Below are 26033 nucleotides of genomic sequence, written 5' to 3' on the forward strand. Positions count from 1 at the left end.
GAATGTAATCAAATGTGTTAGTTATGTTTTAAAAATGTTTTAAAAAATTAATTGTAACTTAATTATTAAAGCTTTTATAATAATTTAATCAAAGTAAAATAGAAATTATAATTATAAAACGCTTGAAATATTTGAATCACAACAAAAATAGTAAGAAAAAAATTGCAACGTAATAAAATCCTGTTTTTCCGCATAGAAAAAAGTCCATAACAATAAAAAAAAAAATTCTTCCAAAGTCTAATAAGGTAAATGGCGGTTTTTTTCTTATAAAAAAAAAAAACAAAACAAATATTGCACTTTACAAACCAGAAGTAAATTAAAATTAAGAGATCATTTTTAATTTGAGCTATAAGTACCTTCTGTTTTTCTGCAAACTTAGAAAAACACGGAAGTTTATTTTATTTTTTTTTAAGTTTAAGATAAAATTGTCTTTCTTATATTAACAGTCAAGGACGAATTAGTTATGCTTTATGAAATGAGTTTAAAAAATGTAAGAAAATTTCTCTTTGGGTAGCAATAAGCGCAAAGTTAGTGGTACCATTACTTTACAAAAAATTTTTTTTTTTTTTTTATAATTTTGGTTAGTTGTATAAAAATTTCAAAAACAGAAAATTTGCTATATTTTTCTCATTTTCGTGAAGTGAATTTTTATTCTTTCAGTAAAGTGGAACTATTCCAATGAGAGATACATTAAAAGTGTGAGATTTCATTCATTTTCACATCAATTGAAGTAAAAAGTGATTTATTTTTTATTCACTCATTTTCTACATGAAGAAGAGTGAAAAATTCACTTCAAGAAATTTGGAGGATAGAATTTCTCATCAACATTCACAGTGAATGCATTGGAGAAAATAAATTTGTTTCACGAACGACTAGATTCTTAACCTTTTTACAAGTAACAGTATTCACGATCTTTAAGATCACTTTTTTTTAAGAAAATATGTGAAGTGAGACGACTGATTGAAATATTTTATGATATGAAGATACACATTGTGCTACACTTATTATTATTTATAATAAGTGATTTTGTAAAGACATTTCGCAAATTTTGAAAATAAGCGAATTAATTATCTTGACGTAGAACGGAATGGTTGATTATTGATTCTAAGTGAAATCAATTCTCCTGTCTCATACGTGAGTTGCTAGAGTGGTTACTGCTGAAGAACGTTTCACAGTTGTGATGCCTCCATTCGATCCACCTGTGATATAATGTGCAGCAAGAGGAGCCTAAAACAAAATATTTTTATTTTCAAAAAATAAAAATAATATCCAACAATTCCTTCAAATTGAAACATTTTTCGAAACCTCATAAACTTCTGAGTCTTTTTCGTTAAAACTAAAAAAAATGACACTTTTTTTATACAAGTATTTCTTATGAGGAAATAGAGGAAAGTTTCTATTAATTAACTCTGGGGATCGCAAACGACGAATGTGAGATTTACGTAAGGAGTGGAAATAATGTGGAAAATTGATGAAAATTACTCTGCTGTTTGTCAGTGAGTTTATAACAGTGTCAGACCTTTTATTATTTATAAAAATGAAAAAGTGTTTAAATTGAATAAAGACTATGAAAAAATTATTTTACAAATATTTAAAGAATATAATTTTAATGTTATCAATTTGTATTGGTCCGTATTTAATGTGTAAAACATAAATTTAATATTAAATTATCATTTTGTTTTGAAATAGAAAAGTGACATTGTCGAGAAAACGATTGCCGCGCGTTTTACACGCTAGATGGCAGTCTAATTGTTTTCCTTGTTTGTTTTCAAATATTAATTTGAAAATAAAGACCTATAATATTTAAAAACGATATTGATAACAATTATTTAATTGAAATACTAAATAAATAGTATTATTTTATTCTTTATTTTCAAATTAGGCAACAAGGAAAACAATTAGACTACCATCTAGCGTGTAAAATGCGGACAATCGTTTTATCGATAATGTCACCTTCTATTTCAAAAGAAAATGATAATTTAATATTAAATTTATGTTTTATATGTAAAATACGGACCAATATTAATCGGTAATATTAAAATTACATTCTTTAAATATTTGTAAAATAATTTTTCAGTTTTTATTCAATTTAAATACTTTTCACTATTAAAAATAATAAGTCTTACACTTCACTTATTCAATTCAACAGTAGTTTTCAGCAATTTCCATTCATTTTCCACATTATTTACACTCACTGCAAATGAGAGACTAATTCGTCTTACATTCGTAGTTTGTTATATCCGCGCCAGGGTAAGTAATTAATATTAAAAATATATCCTACTAAACGCTTTTCAAATCTTGCAGCAGCGAAAAAATTTCTTACTGAACCGGCTAAAATTTAGATAACATTTTTAAAAAAAATTAATTTTTCGTATTATTTTTTAAAATGACAACATCTTTTGAATTAAAAGTTAAGGATAAGTTAGTAATCGCTTTTAGATAAGGGAATGTTGCTCTTTATCATTCAACCAGAGAAATCGATAATTCTCAAGAATAGTCTATCGATTAAACTGATGTCTTTCCTCGAGAAACAATTTCAACTGTAAGAATCAGTAAAATAATAAGCCAGGCATCCTAAAGCTAAATTAAAAAAATTTTTGAAACACTATCTGGGATATAGAATTGTTCATTAAAGAAATTTTACAAAGTCAATTCAGCGTGAAGGATAAGTCTTCATTGTTAGCAGGAAACTTTAAAATTGTTTAATGTAAAGAGTCTATATGAAACTGTTCCAAAAAAAATAATATTCAGAATAGTTCGTATTGCTGAATTTTCTTTCCAGTCAGTTCCGAAAGAATAGCTGAAATCCAATCGGCAAAAACACCCAAATATATAAAAATATTTAATTCACTGCGTAATTCAATAGAGAAGTTCACATTGATAGTCTGAAGAATTCTCTAAACGATTTTTTAATATATAAATTTTTCAGTCAGTAACAAAATATCAAGATTAAAAATAGACTTAAAACTGCATTAGAAATCCAGTATTTAATCTTTTAATTTTTAAATAAACAATTATAACTGACCTGTGGACCAGCCCCGTTTAATGTATTTAAACAATTCATCCTCATTGCTGACGTATATGGCGGAGGAGCTGGCGTAACTCCAGGTATGGCTGCATGAGGAGCATGCCTAAATTGTTCTGCAACTGGAGTCCTGTTCATAAAAGGTATCACATAATTAAAAATAGTTATATTTAAAAATGTATTAGATTGAATCAAATTATTTATATTTAAATAACTTCTGATTAATTCGATGTTTTTTTTATAATATAATATTTTTCTTTTTCGATATTTTATTTAAATGATTTATGGGATAGAAAATTTCAAACAATTTGTGGTTTCTATGACTTTAATTCTATGCTTTGTATTTTCTATTTAATATACGAAACTACGTAAAATATTCGTTCCAACTGTAATTGACATAAGGATACTTTTATAGTATATCATTTAAATTAATTTAAAAATTTACGAAAAATATAAGGGTGATTCTCTCAAAAAGGACAAATTACGCTTTTAAGATATTTTGTTAAAAAATATAAAAATTAATTGAAATTATTTAAAATTCTGTCAGCCATACGTTAGGATTTAACAATTTTCAATCGGACCACTAAAGAAAATTTTAAAAAAAGGTAAAATAACTGAAATATTGAATAAAAACTGATGTTACGGAATGGAGTTTTAACACTAGTTTTCATTCAATAATTCAGTTGTTTGCCATTTTTTTGAAATTTTCTTTAGTGATCCCATAAAAATTTGTTGAATTTTATCGTATGGCTGGGAGAATGTTTATTAATTGAAATTAATGTTATTATTTTTTAACAAAAACCTCGTCCAAAATTGTGCACAAATAATTTGTTCTTTTTGAGAGAATCACCCATAACTACTATCTTGAAAACTTTCATTAGAAAATATCTTCGTTTGATTAAAAATAATTTTCTTAGTTTTTTCTATTTACCATCGCGTGAGGTAAGACTCCGTAAAAAATAAATCTCTCATTGTAATTTATGGCAAGGTTTAAATAAATTAAAATATCTAAAAAAAGTATTTCATGTCTTTTATAAACTATAAACATAATAACTATAAATACTGACCTTAGATAGGGATTACCGTAGGCTGCAGAATAACGAGGATCAATTATTGTCGCCTGTGGTGAAGTCGTTTCCAAATTAGTAGAACTGAATCCAATTTTTTTGGATCCTAAAATTCCACTCACAGGAATACGACTAAGAGATTCTCGTGAGGAACCAATGCCTTGAGAAGCAGGCGGCAAATAATCTCGCGTGTAATCAACATATGGAACATAACCATTGTTATTGCTTCCATCCTGTAAATAAAAGTTATTGATATTGAACAGATAGTTTTTCTTCTATCCATTGAAAAAACAAATATAATACGTTTTGCGGAGGAAAAAATTTTGTATAGAAATTTCAGACTGGGATTTGTCCAAACCGAAAATGATCACTATTAGTCAGTGATCAGTCCGGATTAAAAGACCAATTCGAAATCAGTCCGGAATTAAAATCAATCCACAACTAGTCGAAAACATTCTGAATTTAGTTCTATCAAAAAACTTAATTCGAAATGAGTTTAGAATAATCCGGAATTTGTATGTAAACTATCCGGAATGCCCTTGTATGGGTTTCGGTCATAAAGAACCGCGACATTTCTGATGGACTTCTCTCTGCTCATAGAATAGCGTTAGCCTATATAGTCTTGGAGCCAGCGACAGATTTGAGGGACCAATTTCCTCCTGGCCGATAATTCGTGAAATAATTCGTCTAAGACTTTAACCAGCTAGAGTATAAACGGTACCAAAAGGAACCGGGGCCCGTGAATCTTCATCCGGATCACTGGGTTGGACCATTGATGGCAAGCATTACCACTGGGTCCGTGTAGGTATACCTGTATAGGAAAATCTCGCACGTTAAACTTTAAGGCTATGTTCTGGCGCTTGTGATCTTACCGCCAATGGATTTATTGTCGAGGGAAAGACAGAAAGTCTTTCAGCTGAATTAAGACCTAATAATCAGTATGAGAACCCTACATCTTAGGGTTTCGTGGCCGTAAGTCTTATGCTTAAGCATAAGAATCAAGCTTAAGAATTAAGACTTATGCTTAAGTCTTATTCTTAAGCCTTAAGTCTTATGCTTAAGTATTAAGTCTTAAGTTTTATGCTTAAAACTTAAGGCTTAAAAATTACGGCTTAAGCATAAGTCTTTATTCTTATGCTTAGTGCCTGGCCATCACCGATATTTTAGATGTTCTGGTCACCTTCCAATTAGCACTGCGACCGGCCTAAGTTACGATTGCTCCTCTTGGTAAGAGGCGGGACCTTTCCAATTCCTGGAAACTCTGCAGGTTTGCCATCCGAGTTAAGTTAATGCAGGTCACACACTGAGTACGAAAGACGAACTCACTTCGAACAATCGTCTCTAGCCTCAAGCGATGAAGGCTGTAACTGCTGCCACCACGAATCCAAGCCCAATGCCTGGTGAAAACCCAAGGATCTCCCGGACACCAGACGCGTTCCGTGGTACTATTAGACTTAGGTATAAGTACCTCTGTCCGGAATCCGGGAAAGCGGAGACCATACCAGCGGCAGATTACCGTTTATAAATACGACTACATGTGCCACATACATGTTATGACCAACCGAAAGTAGTCACTTCCGAAAAACTCGGAACTACTTCATCCTTTATCATTGTCAGTCGGGACGTCATAATTAAACACACTCGGAATTTTTAGGATGCATATTGACACATACTACACAGGGTTGTTATTGTTAGCAGCGGTGAGATTGATCCTGAAAAAATCTTAAGCAAACCTCCTCAGGCAATAACAGTTGCAAATAGAACATATGACATCATCCTTTACCATTATCATTTGGAACATCACTGTTGAATCGATCGGTTTTAGGACGCATTCTCAATTTTCTGGCTCACACGAAAGGTATGAGGGCGGACGTTCAACATTTGATTTGCAGGAACGCCACGCCACGGCCTCGGATAAATATGCCGTTCCCGGCTGTTTCCCTACTTCCTAATTTCTCGCGCCAGCCGTAAGCCTCAAGCCTACGACAGTGATCGGTCGTTAACCGAATCATATATTCGGGTGTCATCGTGACATATACGAAGGATGTCATGGGTCACGATGACGATCGCGGTCGGTCCTCTCATTAGAGAGAAGCGAGACTTCTTACCGTAGAAGCACCTTCCGTCACGATTTTCCGCGCGTAATCGATGCGCTGCGTCGCATCTTTGTCAATTGTTGTATACTCGCATTTCATTTTATTAAATGTTTTGTTTGTTCAATGTAATCAATCGATTTTTATTCCTCATCTGGATGGACTCGTCACGGATTAATTGCCCGCAGCTGCTCATTTAAAGTCTCGCGAAGTTCGTTACAACACGTAAAAATACGTTAAAATATATCAATTTCAGCCCTCCAGATAAATTCGTGTGACCGCTAGGAGGGGGGTCCACGATTTAAAAAAACTGATATTAATAGGGTTCCGAACCGAGTACGGAACCCTAAAAAGAATTAAGTTTACGTATTAAGAAATTATAATGTTCTTAACCTGAAAGGAATACTTTGTAAAAAGAAAAAAATGCAACAATAGCAGTTTATTTTAAAACGGTTTAAAATAAATTTCTATTGTTGTGACCATGGCTTGGATGCTTAGATTATCGTGAAAGGTTTAAGAAGGACTGAAAGTATAACGAGCCTTCTCAGTGTTAACATAAGCAGCATAAGTACTGTTAGCATGATACATTCGGAAATATACTCGGAGACAATCGAGACACGCAGTCCACGAAGCCAAGAAAAGGGAAAGGAGCCCTCGTAGCCCAGAGATGGCGAAGGGTCAAAAGAATAAGAAGGAGGATTCACCTCCGTAGAATAAAGAAGTAAGGACAACAGAGTCCCTGAAGCTGCAGCTTCTTGTTGAGGAAGCTTTGGAAAAAATACTTAATAAGCAAATAGGTGACAGTCCCAGGACCCAACCGGCGAGGAATGAAGCTCGCGGCTGTAGTCATTGATCCAGAAGAGGTCATAATCGTCGACAATCATCACATCAATTCTGGTACTAGAATTAATTAAGTGATGAGCGAAGTTAAGGAAACATAGACAAGCATGTTAAATAAATCCCGAATTTATCCCGGTGAGTAACAATTATAGTTAATAGGAATAATTAATCCAGTCTAATCCGAAATTAATTTGACTATACACAACTAGTGAATACGAAATTACTTCTGTTAAGTCCTAAACTATTCCGGCCAATGTTGCCAGTAAAAACCAGACAAACTTTGAACTTAACCAGACCAATTCCAGGTGACAAAAAGTTGACCATAGATCGGACTGTTTCGGACTAATTACGAATAAGTCCGGAAGCAGTTTGGTTATTGATAATAAGGGTGCTTTTAACACTGTTAGTTTCTTCCTAGTATCAAAGATAAGCAGATTACTTATTAATATTTATTAGTTCAAGTATGACTATCTCTACTGTTCCAAAGTGTCAATTGGCTTTATTTTTGCGTCAAAGATTAGTTACACAGGATATAATTTTGGAAATCGATATGGAATTAATTCGAACTGATATAATTGTCATCCCAGTGTGGAGATTCTGTTAGATAAAATATTAATGACGATCATTCATTTCATCTTCCGTTTCTAAAGACAATTTTTTGTTTTTACATTTCAAATCGTTTTGTTGACGTACAAGCAAAAAATTGTCACAAAAAAAATTGGCAAAAATAAATAAATTTACTCTATAACACAAACTGCACTTCAAACGAAAATATTCACAAAAAAACAATCATTTCCAGTTTAAAATCCGAAGTTATGTTTAAGAAAAAAAGGCTTGATACTCTTTCCAATAGAAATAATAAAATATACTTACATTATTCTTAGGTGGAAAAGTTGGTTCAGTGTAATCTGCACTGTAGCGATAATTTGCGATTGGAGTTGCAACTGGTCCAGCTAAAGCGAGAGCATTGATACCTCTTGTACTTCCTTCTCCTTCACTATCGAGAGCTATGACACTTTCTGCATTACTAACACTTGATCCAGCTCTTATATCCGCTTTAACATCTGATAGATTACTACTTCTATCACTTTCTCGATATCGTTCAGCACTCGAATCAGTTTCTTCTGACAAACAATATAATATATTATTTAACATTATATTAATTATATTTTATAATTTAATTATATAATATTATATTCTATAATTATCTACCTCTAGTAATAACCGTTAAAGTACACACTTAGTACAAATCGCCCATGTGTTTTTTAAAAATTGAGGCTTTTCTTTAAAAACATGTCATTGTTTAATTAAAAAATTTTGTCTTAAATAATTTTATATCAAGAAAACTAAATTTTTCATATTTCTCAGAAGATTTCATATCGATTAAAAAAATTGACTGAATTTCATCAATTTGAGCCAAAGATATAAGGCTTTAAAGTAAAGGGAGGGACAAATGGAGAGAATTAACTCCATATTTGGGAATAACAAAGATCTTTGTCATTTTAGGACTTTTCATTACTTATTACTTGGGGGTTTTGGGGATCGCTGAATACAAGACTTTTTTTGAGTTATCAGAGTTGTCAGGGAGCCAGCGTCAGATTTAGGTCGGTCATTTTCTCCCGGCCGATAATTTGTGAAATAATTGTTGCAGTTGTGTCATGAAGCTACATGACCGTCAGCTGCGCTACCAGCAGTGGATTGGGGAGCTACAATCCCCCAAAAAACGTAAAAAAATTATTTTCAATCATTTCCTCCCTACTGATACTTTGTCAGATGATAGTTCACATCATAATGTAAACAAATAAAAACATCAGTTGGCTGTATGTGGGTGGAAAAATCGTCAGCTGCCACAATGAACAGTGCGCGTCGGGCGCTAGGTATTAGACTTATCACTTATTCACATACGTTATTTGTTACAATTTTCCACTTTTCATTTCGCGTGACTCACGCGTTAGTGCCTTTCGTAATTTTAATTCCATAGACTGGAATCAGTGTTCGAGTCCTGAAGACAATGAAAAACGAACTTATTAACATTAATAGCTCAAAATATCGACAGGGTGAACGAGGGGTAAAAGAAACGATAGTCAGTCCAGGATAGACTATCGCATCCCGTGTAGAAACATCTTCTGGAACGTCTAGACTCAAGCCTGGTGCAAGCTAGAAAGCGTCTAGCATCGCTAGTCTGATGAGTCTGGCTTAGCGCAGTTCTGGTGCTACTCAGCCACTAGTCAGACCCTGATTAGCGTCGGTGGTCTGAAAAGTCTAGTCAGGCCCAGATCTGGTGCTAGATTGAATGTCTAGATAACTAAAAAATTTTATTTTGTATTTTCTACGCTGTATCTAGCGATGCTGGTCTGGAAAGTCAAGCTAGACCCAGATCTGGTGCTGGCTAGAAGATCTTGGTAGGGGGAAAATCGCAGTTAATTTATGTAAATACTATGACTATATCGACATGAGTCATATTGAAGAAAGAAAAGCGAGCGAGATAACAGATAAGGATCGAAAATGGAAGAAAGAAATTAGATAAGACACTCTAATGGAACGCGATTAACTGATTCTAAATATGTGCTAATGTGATACGAATGGGGTAAATTCATTGAAGGAATATGAATCTATTGTTCTATTATTGACTTTTTAAAATCCGATGTCTTTGAAAGGTCGATTTTAAATCTTCAAATTTCGCCGAGTGTTGGAATTTTTTGCCTTGAATTCAGTACAATTAAAATTTGTTATTTACCTGCATTTTTGTGTGATAAATTTATTTAATTGCATTATGCTGTACATGCCGGAATCCTCACGTGCACTATTCAATGTGCCAGTGTTTTAGTGCGTTTTAGAATTATGATCATCTATTTGTTATGTTTAGAAAATTATTTAATTAAATTTCCCTTTTCGAAGCACAAATAGCCCGAAAGTCAAAGTTGAGAACAATAATCGGTTTAAATAATATGGGATCGACTATCCCTCTCCTACGGTTTATCTTGCAATTAAAAGAATATTAAGTAAGGTAGTAGCTTTAAATTAACATATTTATTCCTTCAGATTTTACACTTCAATTTTACAACAAGAAACAGTAAAATTTTTAAATAAAATAATACATAATAAAACTCATCCAACTGGTTAAAACTTAAATTATCGCTTCAACATTAAAGCGGGCAGCAAATTACAGGATAGCCTATTGGTCAATACAAGATCACTTGCGTTGATTTTTGGTCGAATCCACACTGCGATTACTAATGTAATTCAACGCGAGTGTAGAATTCTTGGTTCTAAAAACTGATTCTAAAACGCAAAAAAATGGTTCTAAAAGCACTATTAACTGGATAAATTTCAAGTGAGACGAAATCACTGAAAAAATATTTTTTTACATGTTCGGGTGACTGGTTGAAGTATAATCCACCACTGTACAGCCAGTTGGCGTTTTTATTTGTTTACATTATGATGTGAACTATCATCTAACAATGTATCAGTCGGGAGAAAATGACTGAAAATACTTTTTTTTACGTATTTGGGGAGGAGGTGTAGCTCCCCAACCCACCGCTGGTAGCGCAGCTGACAAATACGTAGCTTCATGACACAACTGCAACAATTATTTCACAAATTATCGGCCAGGAGGAAATGACCGACCTAAATCTGTCACTGCCTTCCGGACTAAGTGGTTTCCAATGTTTTTTTGTGTGTTGAACACGTTCCGGGGTTCCAAAATTCCGTATCACGTCAAGATGTTGAGTAAAGTGGGGGTAAACACTCCTAAAGCCGTGTTTTTGAAGGTTTTCAGTATTTTTTTCTCCTTAACCTGATGTGATAGACTTCTACATAGGCTTAAATTAAAGCTTAGATTATAAACTTTAAGACTTATATGCGCAAGATAAAAAAAATTTAGAAAACACCGAAAAAATTCAGTTCAAGACACGCAGAAAGTTTATTGGGGTCATTACCCCCATTTTTTAAAATTTTTTAATTTTTTTACCTTGCATATATGGTTCGTAAAGTGTTCGAATAATTTCTTACAGTTTTTTATCAATTTAAAGACTTTTTCACTGTTAAAAATAATGAAAAGTCTGACACTGTGAAACTCAATGACAAACATTGTTCACTTTAAATATTGATAATTTAATAATTGCAACTTAATTTAACAAAAAAAATGCAAAAATCAACCATTTATTAATAATAGTTCATTTATTAAATTCGGGGCGGTACGAATTCAACACCAATAAACTCTAAACAAAAAAATACTGCACCCCTAACTGTACACGAGTCAATTCTTAACAAAATTAAATAAAAATATATTCTTCACAATTAAATACTACATCGAAAAACCCTACACAATAAACTATTTACTAGAAAAGGGGCGGTTCAAATACTACACAATTAAATTCTACATCGTTAAAACCCTACACGTCAAACTCTACACAGTTAAATTGCACACCGTTAAACCTTATACAATTTATTTTTTAAATTCTACACACTTAATGTGTACAATGTTAAACTCTACACAAATTTATTTTGTAGTGAAAAATTAATTTCTTTAAATTCAACACGGTTAAATACCACAACGTTAAACTCTACATATATTTCTTTTGTAATAAAAAATTAATTTTCTTAAATTTAACACAGTTAAATTCCACATTGTTAAATTCTACACATATTTATTTTGTAATGAAAAATTAATTGCATAAAATTCTACACAGTTAAATTGTTCACCGTTAAACTCTCAATAAATTTATTTTGTATTATAAAATAAAATTTGTTTAACTCTACACAGTTAAGTTGCATATTGTTAAACTCTACAAAAACTAATATTATAACATAAAATTAATTTTAATAAATTCTACACCTTTAAATTGCACACCGCCAAACTCTTCACATAATGATTTTATAATAGAAAATAAAAATGATTAAATTCTACACAGTTAAATTGCTCACTGTTAAATACTAAACAATTTATTTTTTAAATTCTGCACAGTTAAATTCCACATCGTTAAATTCTACACAGATTTATTTTCTAATTAAAAATTAATTGCATAAAATTCTACACATTTAAATTGTTCACCGTTAAACTGTCCACAAATTTATTTTATAATAGAAAATAAAATTTGTTGAACTCTTCACAGTTAAATTAAACACACTTAAACTCTACACACACTAATCTTATAATATAAAATTAATTTTATTAAATTCTACAGAATTAAATTACACACCGTTAAACTCTTCACAAAATTTAATTTAAAAAAAATAAAAATTTATTAAACTGTACCCCGTTAAATTGCACATTGCTAAACTCTAAACGATTTAGTTTTTAAATTCTACACAATTAAATGCTACAATGTAAAATTCTACACAAATATATTTCGCAATTAAAAATTAATTTCGTTAAATTCTACATAGTTAATTTCCACACTGTTAAACCATACACAAATTATTTTTTAATTGTACACAATTAAATTGTACAATGTTAAACTCTACGCAAATTTATTTTATAACAAAAAATAAGTTTTGTTTAATTCTGCACAGTTAAATTGCACACCGTTAAACCATATACAATGTATTTTTTAAATTCTATACATTTCAATCGTACAATGTTAAACTCTGCACCAATTTATTCTTTAGTGAAAAATTAATTTTGTTAAATTCTACTCTGTTTAACTCTATACTGTTAAATTCTACACAAATTTATTTTGTAAATGAAAAATTAATTTTGTTGAATTCTACACAGATAAATTCCACACCTTTAAACTCTTCACAAAATTTAATTTTAAAAAAATATAAAATTTATTGAACTCTACACAGCTAAATTGCACATTGTTAAACTCTAAACAATTTAGTTTTTAAATTCTACATAATTAAATGCTACAATGTAAAATTCTACACAAATTTATTTCGCAATTAAAAATTAATTTTGTTAAATTCTACATAGTTAATATCCACGCAACGTTAAACATCAGACAAATTATTTCTTAAATTGTACACAATTAAATTGTACAATGTTCAACTCTACGCAAATTTATTTTTAAAAAAAAAATATGGCGGACGACTTTTTTGAATATAGATCCAATTTTCTTGAAAATTGTTACTCGTGGGTTTTTGGGGTCGCTGATTACGAATCTGATATCAGATTTTCAATATTTAAAATGGCGGATCCAATATGGCGGATGATTATTTAAAAATTTGGTTGCATTTTCTTGCAACCTGATTATTGGGAGGTTTTCGGGGTTGCTGATTACGAATCTAATGTTAGTTTTTCAAAATTCGAAATGGCGGATCCAATATGGCGGACGACTTTTTTGAAAATTGATCCAAGTTGCCTGAAAATTGTTACTTGTGGATTTTCCGGGTCGGTAATTACAAATCCGATGTCAGTTTTTCAAAATTTAAAATGGCGGATCTAATAAATGAATGTAGATAAATGAAAGTAGAAAAAATATCTTTCTAGAATGCTAAAAGATGTAGTCCGCTTGTTGAGATTTGTGTTTTTTCCATATTTTTAAATAAACATCCGTCATTTTGAATTTTGAAGATTCGAAAAATCTGACATCGGATTTGTAATTACCGACCCGGAAAATCCACAAGTAACAATTTTCAGGCAACTTGGATCAATTTTCAAAAAAGTCGTCCGCCATATTGGATCCGCCATTTCGAATTTTGAAAAACTAACATTAGATTCGTAATCAGCAACCCCGAAAACCTCCCAATAATCAGGTTGCAAGAAAATGCAACCAAATTTTTAAATAATCATCCGCCATATTGGATCCGCCATTTTAAATATTGAAAATCTGATATCAGATTCGTAATCAGCGACCCCAAAAACCCCCGAGTAACAATTTTCAAGAAAATTGGATCTATTTTCAAAAAAGTCGTCCGCCATATTTTTTTTTTAAAAATAAATTTGCGTAGAGTTTAACATTGTACAATTTAATTGTGTACAATTTAAGAAATAATTTGTCTGATGTTTAACGTTGCGTGGATATTAACTATGTAGAATTTAACAAAATTAATTTTTAATTGCGAAATAAATTTGTGTAGAATTTTACATTGTAGCATTTAATTATGTAGAATTTAAAAACTAAATTGTTTAGAGTTTAACAATGTGCAATTTAGCTGTGTAGAGTTCAATAAATTTTATATTTTTTTAAAATTAAATTTTGTGAAGAGTTTAAAGGTGTGGAATTTATCTGTGTAGAATTCAACAAAATTAATTTTTCATTTACAAAATAAATTTGTGTAGAATTTAACAGTATAGAGTTAAACAGAGTAGAATTTAACAAAATTAATTTTTCACTAAAGAATAAATTGGTGCAGAGTTTAACATTGTACGATTGAAATGTATAGAATTTAAAAAATACATTGTATATGGTTTAACGGTGTGCAATTTAACTGTGCAGAATTAAACAAAACTTATTTTTTGTTATAAAATAAATTTGCGTAGAGTTTAACATTGTACAATTTAATTGTGTACAATTAAAAAATAATTTGTGTATGGTTTAACAGTGTGGAAATTAACTATGTAGAATTTAACGAAATTAATTTTTAATTGCGAAATATATTTGTGTAGAATTTTACATTGTAGCATTTAATTGTGTAGAATTTAAAAACTAAATCGTTTAGAGTTTAGCAATGTGCAATTTAACGGGGTACAGTTTAATAAATTTTTATTTTTTTTAAATTAAATTTTGTGAAGAGTTTAACGGTGTGTAATTTAATTCTGTAGAATTTAATAAAATTAATTTTATATTATAAGATTAGTGTGTGTAGAGTTTAAGTGTGTTTAATTTAACTGTGAAGAGTTCAACAAATTTTATTTTCTATTATAAAATAAATTTGTGGACAGTTTAACGGTGAACAATTTAAATGTGTAGAATTTTATGCAATTAATTTTTAATTAGAAAATAAATCTGTGTAGAATTTAACGATGTGGAATTTAACTGTGCAGAATTTAAAAAATAAATTGTTTAGTATTTAACAGTGAGCAATTTAACTGTGTAGAATTTAATCATTTTTATTTTCTATTATAAAATCATTATGTGAAGAGTTTGGCGGTGTGCAATTTAAAGGTGTAGAATTTATTAAAATTAATTTTATGTTATAATATTAGTTTTTGTAGAGTTTAACAATATGCAACTTAACTGTGTAGAGTTAAACAAATTTTATTTTATAATACAAAATAAATTTATTGAGAGTTTAACGGTGAACAATTTAACTGTGTAGAATTTTATGCAATTAATTTTTCATTACAAAATAAATATGTGTAGAATTTAACAATGTGGAATTTAACTGTGTTAAATTTAAGAAAATTAATTTTTTATTACAAAAGAAATATATGTAGAGTTTAACGTTGTGGTATTTAACCGTGTTGAATTTAAAGAAATTAATTTTTCACTACAAAATAAATTTGTGTAGAGTTTAACATTGTACACATTAAGTGTGTAGAATTTAAAAAATAAATTGTATAAGGTTTAACGGTGTGCAATTTAACTGTGTAGAGTTTGACGTGTAGGGTTTTAACGATGTAGAATTTAATTGTGTAGTATTTGAACCGCCCCACTAGAAAATTATCTTCATAAACTCTACACATTAAGATTTAGAATTATAAAAATTAAAAAAAAAATTTTTATAATTCTACACAAATAAATACTACATTAGTAAATTTTACACAGCTATAAAAAATAAAAAATTACATTCGACACAATTAAATTTTACACATGAAAATAATATTTTCTTTATTTCCGATTATTTATAAAATTCTACACAATTAATCTCAACATTTATAAATTCTACACATCAAATAAAAATATTTTAATCCTACACAAATAAACTGTACACATTCAAAATTTAACACATTAAATAAAAATAATTAAATTCAAAACGAGAAAACTCTACACAAGAAAATACTCCACCGCTAACAGTACACGAGTAAATTCTCAATAAAATAAAATAAAAATATATTCTACACAATGAAATACTACATCGAAAAACCCTACACAATAAACTATTTACTAGAAAATTATCTTCATAAACTCTACACAAATAAACTCAACACATTAAGATTTAGAATTAGAAAAATTAAAATATTTTTTTATAATTCTACACAAATAAATATTACATTAGTAAATTCTACACAGCTATAAAAAATAATAAATTAAATTCGGCACAATTAAATTCAACACATGAAAATAATCTTTCCTTTTGTGTCGAATTTAATTTATTATTTTTTATAGCTGTGTAGAATTTACTAATGTAATATTTATTTGTGTAGAATTATAAAAAAATATTTTTAATTTTTCTAATTCTAAATCTTAATGTGTTGAGTTTATTTGTGTAGAGTTTATGAAGATAATTTTCTAGTAAATAGTTTATTGTGTAGGGTTTTTCGATGTAGTATTTAATTGTGAAGAATATATTTTTATTTAATTTTGTTGAGAATTTACTCGTGTACAGTTAGCGGTACAGTATTTTTTTGGGTAGAGTTTATTTGTGTTGAATTCGTACCGCCCCATTAAATTCAGTTTCTCTATTATTTCAACAAACTACAAATTTTCAACGAATGTGCAACGAGTAAATTCTTTAACCTACAAAATCGATTTTCTCGAAAAGGGTTTTATGAAAGATTTTGGTTTTTTTTTCAAAACTTTTGGAAAAGTTGGTTAGAACTCACCATGAAAAATATGTTGACATTTATTACTTTTCCTACAACTTTCATATTAAAAAAATATTTCTACCATGAATAGATTATGTGATAAAAATTCCGGAAAAAAATAATGTAGAAATATTTAATTAACTCAGGCCATTTGAAGATTATTTTCATCCTATTTTGTATGTAAAAATTCATATAATACCGGACAGAATAGTTAACTGAAACTTGAAATTTCCTCTTTAAAAACAAACCACGAAGCATGAAAAACTATTTAGTCTTCCCCAAGTTATGACTACATTTATAGAGTCATAATTTATGCTTTGCGTCTGAAATCCACGGTTTCGTCGCGGAACTCGAACCAGTAGGGCTTTACAAATTTAATCAAATCTTTGGGAATGACTAAATACTTTTCAGGTTTCTTGTTTTGCTTTTAAAGACAGGATACCTTAGAAAGCTTAATTATAGGTGAATTTCTTGTTTTTTCTAAACGATACTTACAGCGTATAAAGAGTTGAAGTTAGATAAAGAAAATTTATAAAAATCGAAAAATTGTTCACTCCTTTTCAAAAGCAAATTTAATCACTATTTATTAAAAATATTTATACTTGATACCATTTCACGAGGAATTTAACAAGGTTTTCATTGATTTTCAAAACATTTCTTTAGCTTCATTATTTGTTAAGATATCTATGAATAAATATGCGTTTCTTTTAATAATTTCTATATTTTTTCTAAAAAGATATTAATTTCTGGTTTTATTAATTATCTTTATATTTAATTTTTTTGCATTTACTCGAACACGTGTCGAATTCTTAAGAATTTATTATTTGCTTACTTTCTTATTTTTTGTGATTAAAATTATGAAATCGGTTTATTTTGTTCCTGATTTATTGTTGTTACCATTCCCTTAAATTTTTATAGTGATCTATTCTAGATTCTTCCTTTTTATGTCTTTGTTACCTATTTTTGTGACCCTTTATTATTATGACCTCCATAATAAAATATAAACTTTTCTTATATGAAATTTTCATTAAATCTAATTTTTTTGATCCACTATTTTATTGATTTATTTTTCTTGACATTGACCTGAGAAATGCTGAACCCAATTCTTTATATTTTTGTAATATTGTGTGAATTTTGTAAATTTGGCATTTTGTTTGTTTTTGTTTATTTATAATTTTGAAAATTACTTTTGTTTATTTAATTTTGTTTGTTTATAATTCTTTCAGTTATTTATTATTGTTTATTTAAAAAATTTTAATAATTTGAATTTTAGTAACTATTTGGTTTACTGATTTGTTTATTAATTTGTAGAGTAAAATGTTATAATTATCTTTTTGTTTTTCATTAATAAAAACTTCATTTCAAATTTTAGTTCATTTTAAAATTTAAATAAATTTTATGATTAAAATATAAGGAGTTTTATAAAACTAAAGTTCATTGCATTAAAGATTAAACAAATTTTTAATTAATAATGCAACAATTAATTTCAGTTTTACTAAAATATTGCATTTTAATCTTAAAATTCGTTTGGAGAGCATTAATTTCCTAAAAAATTAATTGTCAGCATTTTCATTTTAAAAAATTTTATTACAGACATAATTATTTTTGAGACAAATTTTCATTTTTCAAATTGGGATTTGATAGAATTTTTTTTTAAACGAATTTTTAAAAAAATTTCAAGTTACCGAATTTTTATTGTGAAGAATTTATCTTTACCAACTTTTTGTTCAAAAAAATTCTAATTTAACCGAATTTTAATTTAACAGAAGTAAAAATTAATCAATCACAATTTTCTTGATAAATAATTTGTGATTGGTTAAGTTTTAAATTCGAGCCGAAATATTTTTGTCGATTGTTTGGCGGCTATTTGCAATTTCGACAAATAAATATTCGGCGTTTTAAGAATTCTATCAAATAAGAATTCGTGCAAATAACGGATAAATTTTGAATCACTTAAAATTCTGTTTAATGAGAATTCTGCTAAATTGATGTTGTGTAAAATTAGAATTTTTTAAATAAAAAGTTGATAAAAATAAAAATTTTATAAAATAAAAATTGTTTCAAATAAAAATTGTATTAATAATAAAATTACTTAAAATGAAGATTATAACCATTGATTTTAATTTATACAATATTTTTAAACAGAAGAAAATATAATTTAAATAAAACATTAAATAAACTACATTTATACATAAAGACAAATATTAATTGTAAGAAATACTTACGTATGTCATTATCTTGAGATTGAGCTAATCTTGGCCTGGGCTGCTTAATACGATCTCGGCAATGTAATATGAGAACGATTATTGTGCCAATCAGTATCACACAAACGACAAGTCCCACAACAATTAAAATAAGTTGCCAGTCAACTGGGATTAATGCTAAACATAATAAACAAGTAATTATTGCTCATATGATTACAACATTCACATTTAGATAATACTGTGTATGAATCGTGACATAATTCAAATATAAGATTAGTCGTTTTTTGGGGTACACAACAGCAACGAAAACCCAAAATAAGGTACGAAATTAGTTAATTTTGGTTGAAAGCAAAATACTTATTATGATGTGCAAGTTCAATTCTGCAAGTATTAAATTAAATTAGACTAATTAATTAGTAATTAATTTTGAAAGTGCACCTTAATTGATCTTAATTGTCGCACAATTAATGCATAAAATTTTTCAACCCCCCCCCCCCCTCACAGAAGACATTGAAAAAAGTTTTTGGTGAAATTTCTTGAAACTTTGCAGTTTTGACCTCAACAAAAAATCTTTATGATAAAAATTTAATAATGGGACAGTTTTTTTGTTATATTACATTAAAGATGTAAAGAGCAAAAGTGTCAAAAAATGCTTGAAAATAAATAAATTAAAAACTAAGTTTACTTTTCTGTACAATAAGGGTCGGCCGCTCTAGATCTTCAATGACTTGTGGCATACACGGAGAGAAAAATTAAGTTGCAACAACCGGAGACTCCAGTTGAAACTACTTGACCGACGCAGGCAGTTTTGGCCTGGCTGTCTCAAGTAGTATCAATTGAGCAGGGGAAAGATTGGTCGGTATCACCTGAGAACACCAATAGTTGCAATTAAAGACCCAAGTCAAAACAGCCTGGCTCCCTGGTTATAACTACTTGATTTTATAAGATCAACATGACGACTTAAAAGAAAGCAGTTGGAACTTTTTTTTTCTCTCCGTGTAGCCAAGAGTCAGGACAACCAAACTGGAAGAGGAAAAAGTTTCCAGAATAACCTTAATGAATTCTTATTGGTAATACAGGTCAGATAGCAAAAGGTAAATCCAGATGATAAGTAATTCAAAATTGCATGAAATGCGTTGTTACTTGGGAACGACCTAGCCAAGTATTCATGAATCAAAATAAATTCCATGAGAAGAATACCTATATATATTTGAAAATCGAATTCGTAACACATATACAATCAAGATATTAAAGTATCAAAGACCATGGCTCTGCAAGGTGAAACCGCAGATACACAAAAGATGTTCACATATAGTTTCACAAAGCATAACAAACAGCAGAGGTCACAGTAAGTCAACAGTGAGTCACTTCTAACTCAGGCAAAATCAAGAAAATTTACGAAAAATCGCGGAAATGCAAAACCACAAGGAACAGCATAAAACAATTAAAAGAATGGGCCATCAGGAAAGCTGAAGAAAAATTGAATTCACCAGAACAATTACGGTGAGCGAGAGTAAATGTCTCACACTCGCCTGAAGAAAACATAAACGGACCAGATTCAGAATAAACTTCGAGGAACATTTTTAGACAGCACGTGGTAGAAGAAATAAAATGTTATCAAAAAAAAGTTATTATATTGCTTTCAAAGGCAGAACCAATCACTTAAATTCGCTGCACAGAACTTGATTAATGTAACGAACACTTAAAAGTTAAATAAAAAAAAAAAAAATCATTGAGAATGCACGGAGTACCGGAACATATTGACGGTGCACACCTTGATGAAATCTAGTGAATGGTTAGTAACTTTCTAGTATTTTTCCAAAAAATTCGGTTATAATTGGAAAATTACTAAACATTCACTATATTTCATTGAAGTGTGAACGGCCAAGCAAATGTTTCTGCATGCATGCACAGTACATACATGAGATAGAGTGATCGTATTCTGAGACTGAAGTTGGGAGTTCGAACTAGGCAGGGTACTGTCCGGACGGAATATGTTTCTGCTCTCCGTGCATTATCAATGATTTTGTTCTTTCGAATTTGTTTAAACTTTAAGTGTTCATTACATTATTAGTCAAGTTCTGAGCGGTGAATTTATGAGATCGGTTCTGCTTTTAAAGCAATATAGTAACTTTTTTTTGATAACTTCAGACCAGTCTGATACTTTTACTCTCGCTCACCGTAATTGCTCTGGTGAATTATTCAAGTTTTTACTTCTGTTTTCCTGAGGGCCTATTCTTTTAATTTTTTTTATACTTTTTCACTTTTTCATGAATTTTCTTAATTTTGTCTTAGTTATAATTGACTATATTGATTTGATATGACCTCTGCTGTTTGTTATGCTTTGTGGAACTATGTAAACATGTTTTGTGAACCTGCAGTGTCACCTTCCAGAACCGTGGTCTTTGACACTTTAATACCTTAATTGTATGTGACACTGCAGATACACAAAACATGTTTACATAGTTAATAATATTAAAAGTGTTTGAAACCCGGAGTTGACATCTAACCCAGGTTACAATTGTTTTTTATTTAAATCGGAGTTTGTTTCACTCCGTTTTACCCCAAGAGGAGTCTTTTGGCTTCATCATTCATTTTATTTTGTCTGTTTTCTCTTCTGATTTAACCATATAAGTTGTTATTGAGATCAATTTTATACATATCAGTGTACCTAGTCTATGTGTTTTGGATTCGATTTTCAGTTGTATTCTTCTCGTGGAGTTTATTTTGATTCATGAACGGATCCAACGCACAGCAAAGTCATTCTTATACTCGGCTAGGTCGTATCTAAGTGAATAATGCACTTGATGCAATTTTTAATTGTTTATCATCTGGAGTTACCTTTTGCTATAAGGACTGTATTATCAAAATAGATCTTATTAAATGATTGGTTGTTCTCTTGGTTGTTTTATTTTAACCTTTTTCATTTTTTTATCCATAAAAATTGTCATTGTAATCAATTTCACGCATAACATTGTACCTAGCCTATGTGTTCGATTCTCTCACATATTCTTCCTACGGAGCCTACTCGTATTTAATATAAGGAGTATTGAATATAAGGATTAGTTGTCATATGCAATATTATTTTAAGGGGGGGTATGGTATTTATTTTTTTTTATTTTTTTTTATTTTTTTAAATGAATGTATAATATTTCAAGAATATTGTGTCAAAACTTCAAGTCGATCGGAACAAAATTGACGAAGTTATGAGCATTTGAGCATTCAAGTGTCGGTTGCTTCGCAGGCCGTGTTTTCGTATATTTTGAATTGAGTTTGTGTTTAACCCTTTGTGGACATTTCTGAATGTTTTCTGATGTCGTTGACGTGTATGTATATGTTTTGGGGTCGCTGATTACGAATCTGAAGTAAGATTTTAAAAATTGTCAAAATTTAAAATGGCGTTTTTCTCGAAATGACTTTTTTGAAGTTCTTGTTCACGATATCTCAAAATCTACTGAACCAATCGTTTTGAAATTTTGCACATTACTATTACTTCTCCAGATATCTACGAGAGCTTTTCTTTTTTTTTTAAATAATTATTAATTATACATTTTTTTACGGGGCGCCTGCAGAGATTCACTGCTACTCGTTCAATTCACAATATTTTACAATGAGCATTTAGGAGAATATACTTCAAATATTGTATTAATATGTGGAAAATTAAGTTAATAAAGTAACACACTCTGTATCACCGGAAAAAATTATTAAAAATGTGCTTTTTTACACTTCATTAACCATTCCCTCCCCTTAACCACTTGAGCGTCATGATACCAAATATGCGTGCATATTTAGCGTCATGCCGCTTAAGTGGTTAATATTTTATCAAAAAACTTATTCTTAACAAATTGGGAAATGATCAAAATCGTATTGCCGACTTATTAAATTTTCCTCAAATATGCAATTTTTTAAACATAAATTTTTTGACAAAATATCAATAAACTTTGGTACATGATAATAAATCCTTTTACTATTATTGAGTTCTCTACAAAATTTTAGCTCAATCTATCAAGTATTTTGCGAGAAAACCTGCGGAGAATATTTACATGTGAAATCACAACAATCACATGACCTATAAAGATTTTTTGTTCAGGAGGTCAAAAACTAAAAAACTGCAAAGTTTTAAGTAATTTCATCATGAGCTTTTTTTCAATGTCTCTTGTGTGAGGTCCTTTAAAACATTCACTTTGGATAATAATAATAATAATAAATGAAAGTAAAATAAAATAATGAACTTACTGTGAGTTGTGAGTTTAATAATTGCAGAATCCGAGCCGTAACTATTTGTAACTGTACAGTTATAATTTCCAAAATACGCAGTACTTGGTTCAAGAAGAATAATTGTACTAATAACTCTTTCTGAAGAAAACTCTTCTTGAATAGTAAATAATGTGCTGTTTGGAGAAGAATTCAATTCTTGCCCACTAAATTTCCATAAAACTGCTTCAGCTTTTGGTACAGATATAGCAACACATTTTACCTATAAACATAAAATAGAAAAAAAATGTTTAACAATGCTGTTGAAAAAGTTTTTAATTAAAAATTAGAAGCAGCTCTTGTATTTTTTATTTATGATGCGAATAATTACAAACCTTAATAATTCCTTCATCTGGAACGTATTGCGTTTTTTGAGAAATTATCTTTGGCGGAGCACGAATGTAGATACTGGCAAAACCAGTTAGTTCAGCAAAACCAGGTACGTGAGCTTTACAAAAATACTTTCCAGCTGTTTCTGGTGTAACAAGGATGCTTATGTTGGAACTTGTCGCCACAACTCTGTCAGATTCTTCATGAACCCACAAAATTTCAGGCGATGGATTACCATCTACATCACATTGTAGTACTTCTGTTGAACCATAATGTGTTTCAACAGAACTTGGTGGATGTCGAAATTGTGGACCATCTAAAATAAGTAAACAGTCAGAAAATATTGTAAATAAATAATATTTTAAACAAAAATATTTCTATATTTTTCAACGTACATGTAACATCCAAAGTTTCAGTTTCTTCGCTCTTTCCGACGTCATTATGCACTTCACATTTTACTATAGCATCATGAAGTTCACGTGTCACATTATGAATTATCATTTCTGTTGTATAATCTCCAATTACTTTTTTGTCATTGATATACCACCTGAAAATTACAAAATTTAATTTCAATAACGCATCAAAAAACAGAATCAAATGCAAAGCATCGTAATTCCATCAATCATTGATATATATTCAAAGTCAGAACTGATATTAATAAAGGGATTTTTTTGCTCAAGTAAATATTATGACGTCTCAGTTTTGGGTAATATTATTAATAAATAATTTTACTCACCTGTATTCCATGCTTGACGGATTGGCCTCTGCTCTACATTTAAACCTAAGTTCAGATCCTTCGATAATTTTATTGTTTTTCGATATGCCAGACCGTATTTTTAGTGAAACTTTTGGAGCATAAAGCACCTAATGAGAAAAAAAATCAATATTTTTTTATTATATGTTTAATGTATTTTAAAATATATAATAAAGTGCTTTCTTGGATAATATATCACTGAAAGAAATTCGTTAGCATTAATTGATATACTTTCATAAGGAAGTTTAATATAAAATGTTACAATTTAGGGAAAAAGTGTTAAATTTTGAATTACTATTTGAATTATTTTTAAGAAAATATACAATAAATATAAGAATAAATAAAATTAGTATATTTATTTAAAGAAATTTAGAATTTATGTGTGAATATACAGAATACGAGAATGTCCATGATGTCAAATCTAAATAAATCGAAAATGTATGCAATAATTGACTAATTTGTGGCTGTCTTTTTTTAAATTCAAAATAAAAATTTTTATTTCTCTATGTGAAAATTGATAATTGATATATAAAACGACAGTATGACATCTTATTTGACTAATAATATAAAAAAATAAGTATAATTATAATAAGATGAAAATTACACTGAAACAACAATTTTCACAAGTCGTAAAAAAATTAATTCATTTAAATGAAATTAATTAATTATTTTTTCTGCGGGTTTGCATTTACTTTTTATTTTATGATACTTACATTTATTTGTTCGTATTATTAGCCAAATAAGGTGTTACCCTTTAGTTTTATATATCAATTTTCCATTTTCACATAAAGAAAGAAATTTTTTGTTCTTTTTTTTAAAAAAAGGCTGTCACAAATTAGTCAATAATTGCTTAGATTTTCGGTTTGTTTACATTTAACAAGTTTGACCTCCACTTAAAAATAATTATACTTATTTCACTATTTGTTACATTTTATATGAAAAGTGGCGGGTTTCCCCATCAGTCAACAAATTCAGCCGAGTTAGACGTCTCACGAACCGGAAATATAGTGATTGATTCCGATCACTAAAATTCTATGTATGTTTTCAGTAAATATCGTTGTCATGCGTGCCACAGTGTATTATTAGTATATATATATATATAGGTTTGCGAGCGTCTATGTGCATAAGTGTATTAACCCTCCAAGAACAAACCTATTTCCTCGATCACAGAGAACACTCTGGGTCTATCTGACCCACTACTATTTTCGATTGTTTATCATTCGGAATGACTGAATCAACTGCGATCAAAATATTCCGAGGTATACTTTAGAACCAATAGAAATAATTTATGCAAAATTTAATGATAATTTAATGATACCAAGGATCCTTGTCTCATAAATTCCCAAAATTCAAAAGATTCTGTGGATTATTAGCCAGGTCTTTGTAATTAACGAAAATCAACGAACCAACATTTTTTCGCATTAAAATAAGTTATTCCGCTTCGAACTATCGTCAATTGAGTAAAAACCTTAGAGGCTAAAAGTTTTAGGTTATTTTAGTGATTTTTGGATTAAAAATATGTGGATCAACTCTTAATATGAACCACCGAAGTTTAAGTCTTCATTGCATCGAAAATACTCAATAAAAATTGATTTTCATTTTACATAATTAAAGATAAACATATTAGAATGTTGCGCTATATATGTAATATTGAAGAAATTTGTCGTATTTTAAAAAATACCTTTTCCTAAATTCGAAAAAATATATTAAAATGTAATACGAAATTTAATCATTAATACATAAATTTAAATTATTATATCACATTAAATAGTAATTATTAATGATTTTTAAAAATCTGCAGTAATAGTGTCAACTCACAAATTTTTGCATTT

At 29.4% G+C, this 26033-nt stretch overlaps 1 protein-coding gene across 4 annotated transcripts in view; it reads right to left on the minus strand.

The window, feature by feature from the left end:
• Positions 1 to 267: 267 nt before the first annotated feature.
• LOC127287938 (irregular chiasm C-roughest protein-like) overlaps positions 268 to 26033 on the minus strand; it is an 85572-nt gene continuing 59806 nt past the window's right edge. For 3 of the 4 annotated variants that reach the window (XM_051315092.1, XM_051315091.1, XM_051315089.1), the window contains exons 5-13: positions 24184 to 24311; positions 23843 to 23994; positions 23453 to 23763; positions 23100 to 23340; positions 18885 to 19040; positions 7899 to 8149; positions 4093 to 4325; positions 3026 to 3155; positions 268 to 1227 (exon numbers count right to left, since the gene is read on the minus strand). In XM_051315092.1, the coding sequence (XP_051171049.1) occupies positions 1129 to 1227; positions 3026 to 3155; positions 4093 to 4325; positions 7899 to 8149; positions 18885 to 19040; positions 23100 to 23340; positions 23453 to 23763; positions 23843 to 23994; positions 24184 to 24311 (1701 nt within the window). In that variant the 3' untranslated portion in view covers positions 268 to 1128. The remainder of the gene's footprint in view (positions 1228 to 3025; positions 3156 to 4092; positions 4326 to 7898; positions 8150 to 18884; positions 19041 to 23099; positions 23341 to 23452; positions 23764 to 23842; positions 23995 to 24183; positions 24312 to 26033) is intronic. The other variant, XM_051315090.1, reaches the window with a different exon arrangement.

Source organism: Leptopilina boulardi, unplaced genomic scaffold (assembly GCF_019393585.1).
Source record: "Leptopilina boulardi isolate dan_hultmark-lab unplaced genomic scaffold, ZJU_Lbou_2.1 LbouV2_377, whole genome shotgun sequence".
In the NCBI taxonomy this organism is placed as follows: domain Eukaryota; kingdom Metazoa; phylum Arthropoda; class Insecta; order Hymenoptera; family Figitidae; genus Leptopilina; species Leptopilina boulardi.